Raw genomic sequence first — 6345 nt, 5'->3', positions numbered from 1 at the left:
TGGAATATTCTGTCTGTGTGCATGTCTGCAGCCAGAAGAGGGCACCAGACCTCTTTACAGATGGTTGTGAGCCACCATGTGGTTGCCGGGAATTGAACTCAGGACCTTTGGAAGAGCAGGCAATGCTCTTAACCACTGAGCCATCTCTCCAGCCCGGGATGCCATATGTTAATGTGTCACATAATATAATAAAAAACTCCTTAAATATATAAAATGAATTGTTATACCCCTGTTGTTCCCAGCTTCATGAATAGTGAAACATTTTGGATCTTTTCACTGTCAGAGCATAAAGAAACATGGCTATTTGATGTTGTTGTAAGAGGAATCTGTTTAGAAGTCCTCAGTGCTTTTCCCTTTCTTCTCTTTTAGTAAAATCTGTTGTTTTCAATTGTTGACTGATTGTAGCAAGATGTTGTCTTGATTTTTTTTAAAAATAACAATTTATGTTAGTAATCTGATTTTGAGATGAAAGAAGTCATCAAAAATATCTTTCTCTTGTCACCATTGCAAATATCTGTGTCACAATTAGGGCAAGGTACTTACCATCTCTGGCCATTTGATAAGATACTTTAAGGTGAGCAAAGAGTTCTGGCTTACTGGGTCTTACCTCTCTCCCCTCTTTCTGTACTTCTCTTTCTTTGTCACCTTCTTTCTGACACTTCAACTCATTAAAATGGGTAGAATAAAACTTACTGTTAATTTAAAAATCAAGTTGTAAAAAGAAAATAACCAATTTGAATTATGTACCTTAACAGTCAGTCAACCTTTGTCATATCTACCTTTCAAGAGATTCTAATAACTGGCCAGGTAGTGTCGGCGCACACCTTTAATTCCAGCGCTTGGGAGCCAGAGACAGGTGGATCTCTGAGTTTGAAGCCAGCCTGGTCTACAGAGTGAGTTCCAGACACTCAGGGCTACACAAAGAAACCCTGTGTTGAAAAACAAAACAATAAAAGAATAAGAATATTCTAATGACTCATTTAGAGATGTCTTAGCTTTTATATGAACTTTACACAAATGCCTTTATTGACTACAGTAAAACAATTTCATGATAAAACATTGAAATGACTCAGTTGTATATTTTGTGCCTGTAAACACAAGCCCAGGACTTTCACCTATGAGTACCATATTTGTTTGGGTTTATAAATGAGTCTATAACTGATTATTCTTTTAGAAGCTTCTGATTTTATTAGTAGAAATCATAAATGAATTCAGACCTAGCATTGTGATTTTTGTTGGTAGGGGTTAATAGGAAACAATGCAGACTTCTGCTGTGGAGGTCATTTGGTAGGAAATAAGTTGTAGTACTTCATTGGTTACTGTTGCAGTAGTATAGGGTTCTTCCTTAAAATTGTGGTTTTATTTGGGCATTATACCTTCAGTTTTAGAAATATTGTAACTAGTAGAATAAACTGTAGGTTTGCCACTGTAGAGTCACTGATAATGAAGGAAGCTAAAAAGTTTCCATGCTCTTGTGCACCATTTAAAAGTATTTACATCCTTTGGACCATGCAGTGTACTCCGTATCTACTGTTAGAAGAATATTGAGAAGTGTTAGCGGGACTCATACTTAAAAGCATTCTTAAGAGAGAGTAATGAATCTGACACAAGGTTAGACAATCTTTCTGTAGGAATCCATTTGTAGAACTATGTTTTTAAATAATGCATCACAAGACTTCAAAAATTAACAAACCTGCTTCTCCATACTTAGTGGAAATGAACTTGGTGACAGAAACTTGGATTTAGTATCAAGTATGTGTATTTATTGTTATCCAGGTTTCTATTTTTTTTTTGCTTTTGACCGTATCAAATAGTTATGAAATAGTAAGGCAAATCAAATGACCATGGTTATATAGCAGTCTATGAGCTAGTTGCCTTAAAGAACAAGAGATCAATAAATATGAAATACATTCTATTTATTTTATATTTGTAGTTTTAAAATTTTGGCTCCAAAAAGAAATATTGAATGAATGAACTTCAAGGTAACTGTTTCTAGTGGTGGTTATTTTACTGATTTTGATTGTTTAGAAGCAAATAATTTCCTATTTGGTCACACTCAGTATACTTTCAGCTTATTCAATTTTGTTATTACATAAGAGGTCCAACTTTTTTAGCTCCTAATAAGTTATCAAAGTTTCTTTTATTAAAAAATTTTTTAAGCTAGGCGGTGGTAGTCCACGCGTTTAATCCCAGCACTCAGGAGGCAGAGGCAGGTGGATCTCTGTGAATTTGAGGCCAGCCTGGTCTACAAGAGCTAGTTCTAGAACTGGCTCAAGCAACACAGAGAAACCCTGTCTCCAAAAAACAAACAAACAAAAAAATTAAAAAAAATTTTTTTTTTAATTGCTGGGTGGGAGTACTTGGGAGGCAGAGGCTAGCAGATCTCTGTGAATTCAAGGCCATTTGGTCTGCAGAGCAAGTTCCAGGACAGGCTCCAAAGCTACACAGAGAAACCCTGCCTTGAAAAACAAACAAAAGGAAGTTTTTATTGCAATTGTTCCCAGATGTCGTTCTTGTAGCTTTCCAAATGAAAAAGTACTGTGTATTTATTTTGTTTTCTATGATCATATACATGTTCATTAGTAAGATCCTTGATTGTTTATAAGAAGCTGTGGTTACTGATTCCTTTGTTGAGTGAATTCCTTTACTTTTTCTTGTACTTTTTTGCACAGAATCTGATGACTGTTTATTTAAATAATGTTCACTTAATTACAAAAAAAGCAACAAAACCAAGTTATGAAAATTTCTGGAGTCTTACAAGTTCACTCAAATGCTGCTTTCTTTTGGTTGTTATTGATAATTTTTTAAAGAACCCCCTTTCAAATTATATTTGTTTTCCCTTATCCCATTTTACTACTAGAAAATGTTATGATGAAAGACCCTCCGGACTTACTGGACAGGCAGAAATGCCTGAATGCCTTGGCTTCTCTGCGACATGCCAAATGGTTTCAGGTTGGCGCTTTATTTCTTCCTTACTGTTCTGTGTCAGTTTTATTTGGAACACCTTCCACTTAGTGTTTTCTGTATGCTGTGTGAAATGGAGATACTTTGTAGCTCATAGAGTTATTGTTGGAATGAATCAGTTCCTTTGGATAAAATTCCTTAGAATAGCTTTCATTTTGTATGCGTGTGTGCGTGTATGTGCATAGGTCAGAGGTCTACAACAGTGTTACTTTTCAGAAGCATTTAATTTTTGAGAAAGAGTCTCTTAACTGCAATCTAGAACTCAACAAGTAGGCTAGGCTTACTGGCCAGCAAGCCCCCGGGTCTTCGAGTGCTGTTTCCCTGAGATTCTAAGTGTGTGCCACCACACCTGGCTTTTAAAACATAGGCTCTAAGGGTTGAACTCAATCCTCCATGCTTGCAAAGGAAGCACTTTACCCACCGAGCTGTCCTCCATGATGTTTTGTTATCAAGGAATTCTTTTTGATTTACTATTGTAAGTAGTAGATGGTGGCTTATAAAATAAAAACACAGAAAAGCTGAAAGTTAAGATGGTGCCTGGAATATAGTTGCCATGAGTTCACAAAAAGACTTTTTATGTTATATTCCTTTTACTTAAAAACCTGCCTTTCTGAACCATAACTTGCTAATTTTCATAATTTGATTTTTCTTGGTTTGCTTGATAACTAGTAAATTATTTGCTAATTGGTATTCATTTAAAAAAATTATCCAAGACCAGTGTGTTTCAAATGAGGAATGGATTTCTACAGGGATATTGGAATCATTTTGTTTGTTTTAGGCAAGGGCAAATGGATTAAAATCATGTGTAATTGTCCTCCGCATTCTGCGTGATTTGTGCAACAGAGTACCCACATGGGCGCCGTTGAAAGGATGGGTGAGTACTTAAATCTGAAGCTATAGCAGAGCTATATATTCTAGAAATGATGTTACTATAGAATGACGACTATCTTCTGAGTGTAGTTAAGACATCTATTTTCTTTTTTTGCCCTAGAATTAATTATGCAGTTTTATGAATTCTTTTATGCATATAACTTCTCTTTTGTCATTTTTGTCATATATATGTATATATATATAAATTTGAAATCTCATATGTATGTATGTATGTATGTATGTATGTATGTTTATTAAGATCCCCCTGATCTTTATAAAGGTCTTATAAATTTTAGAAATAAGTCCTGTTCCACTTGAACTCTGGACTGATCATTAATCACTCATGGATCACTTGCTGCCCATGATAGCCTTCTTGACTGGTCCATTGCTGCAATGTTTTGTTACATTTCTGTGGCGATTATCTGATTGACTGGTGTCTTTTCTAATTCTCATGAAATATAGATACAGATCCAATATGTTAGGTTAAATGCAATGTTATAATATGTGTAATAAAGTATGTCTGTAATTAGGTTAAGTGCAGTGTTTGCTTGATATTAATTACTAATTAGGACATATAACATATATTGTAACATTGACTTAATTTGAAGATTATTATGCCTGATCCACTAAGGACTACAATTTAAAAATTTATGAAAATAATTTAAAATGGTAAGGACTCATTTATAAAATAAGGAGCGATTATGAACATTTGTGTAACAAACACAGAGGTGTGGTTCTTGGTTTATTCTAATTGTTGCTCTTGGAACAGGCTATTCAAATGAATTTAACTTTTATAGTTGAGTGTCCCTAACTTAAGTGGGATTTAGATAGACCAGTTGGTACCTTGGTTATTTATTAGCTATTATTCATGTAAAAGCTTGTTAAATGAATCATATGTATGTAACTTTATTTTTTGTAACTAAAATTCAAAGTTTTTGTCTCAAATATTTTTTGAAAATAGCTAAAAATACTTGAATTAGAAAATGGTTGGATTAAAGTAGATAATCATGGAGGAAGAGTTAAATGGACCTTAAATATTCAGTTGTCTATACTTTTTGGCTTCCCTTTTAGATAGAAATATCAGCTCACATTTAACTGGAATCCTTTTAACACTTGGTGCATGTACTAATTTGTAATTTAATATCTTCTAGCCACTAGAGCTTATATGTGAAAAGTCTATAGGTACTTGTAATAGACCTTTGGGCGCTGGGGAGGCCTTGAGACGAGTAATGGAGTGTTTGGCATCTGGAATACTACTTCCTGGTAAGGGTTTCAAACTCTCAAGGCAGAAGAATAAGAAAAAAAAACCTTAATTTTAGTTAATTTATCTAAACATATACTAAATGTTTGTCCTCTGAAGAGGAAAATGATGTGTAGGAATTGTGTTCTTTAGAATTTTAGCAGCTACAATGTTCTAATTTTTGTTTTATATGTACTAACATAAAGAGTACTAATAGATACTGTGTCTACTATGCATTTGCTTCACCAAGAAGTCTGAATTTGAAATGTAAATGCTTATTTGATAAGAATGAAGTTCATTTTGATTGCAAGTCTAGTCATAAATTTGGAAAAGTTGAGTATGTGATCCATTTACAGATTAGGTATATTCATCATGTTGTAAATTTTGGAGTAAGGCTCATTTTGGTATTAGTTGACTTACAGTAAAAAATAGGCATAGTTAGGTGCTAATACTGCAAATGACAGATTGTCCTTAATACTCCACTTCTTTGAGCAGACTTTTAACTTAGTTCTTCAGTTTTTTTCCTTCTCTCTTTTGTTACTTTGATGTTTTAAACTCATTTCTAAATTTTTATTTTTTCTTGCCTTTGCCTTAGGGGGTCCTGGCCTTCATGATCCTTGTGAGCGAGACCCAACAGATGCTCTGAGCTATATGACCACTCAGCAAAAAGAAGAAATCACTCATAGTGCACAGGTATGAGACTGGTATCACTAATTGCTTAGAAGGGATACCATATCTTCCATTTCTGAATTGTTCTGTGTGGTTACTTTTCTTGTATGTTTAAATTTGGGAATTCTACCAGTATAATATAATATCAGTATGTAAAGAATTTGAGTTAAATGTCATATAAGTGAGAATGGTTATTGATATTTTATTAAATATAATGTTTTATTCTTTAGCATGCACTTAGACTATCAGCCTTTGGCCAGATTTATAAAGTGTTGGAAATGGACCCCCTTCCATCCAGTAAGCCTTTTCAGAAGTATTCCTGGTCAGTTAGTGATAAAGAAGGTGAGTATGAAAGGTTTTTTGTTTGTTTTTGTTTCTCATTAGAGTTGAGGGTTAACATTGATAGTAGTGTGTGTGTCAATCCACCCTCGACCAGCAAGGAAAAACGCAATACCCGGAGCTCTTCTTGCAGCAGTTTTCAGGACTTTATTCACAGCAATCTCTCTCCTCCTTCTCCTTCTCCTTCTCCTTCTCCTTCTCCTTCTCCTTCTCCTTCTCCTTCTCCTTCTCCTTCTCCTTCTCCTTCTCCTTCTCCTTCTCCT

General features: G+C 34.5%; 1 protein-coding gene across 4 annotated transcripts in view; it reads left to right on the top strand.

Moving 5' to 3' along the window:
- Window positions 1-6345, top strand: part of Strbp (spermatid perinuclear RNA binding protein) — a 158585-nt gene that overhangs the window by 99464 nt on the left and 52776 nt on the right. For all 4 annotated transcript variants that reach the window (XM_050124833.1, XM_050124830.1, XM_050124831.1 and 1 more), the window contains exons 6-10: window positions 2861-2952; window positions 3743-3838; window positions 4986-5097; window positions 5670-5767; window positions 5974-6085. In XM_050124833.1, the coding sequence (XP_049980790.1) occupies window positions 2861-2952; window positions 3743-3838; window positions 4986-5097; window positions 5670-5767; window positions 5974-6085 (510 nt within the window). The remainder of the gene's footprint in view (window positions 1-2860; window positions 2953-3742; window positions 3839-4985; window positions 5098-5669; window positions 5768-5973; window positions 6086-6345) is intronic.

The sequence above is a fragment of the Alexandromys fortis genome, unplaced genomic scaffold, assembly GCF_014885135.2.
Source record: "Alexandromys fortis isolate MF-2015 unplaced genomic scaffold, M_Fortis_MF-2015_v1.1 scaffold_228, whole genome shotgun sequence".
Classification (NCBI taxonomy): domain Eukaryota; kingdom Metazoa; phylum Chordata; class Mammalia; order Rodentia; family Cricetidae; genus Alexandromys; species Alexandromys fortis.
This window is presented reverse-complemented; position numbering and strand designations above follow the sequence as displayed.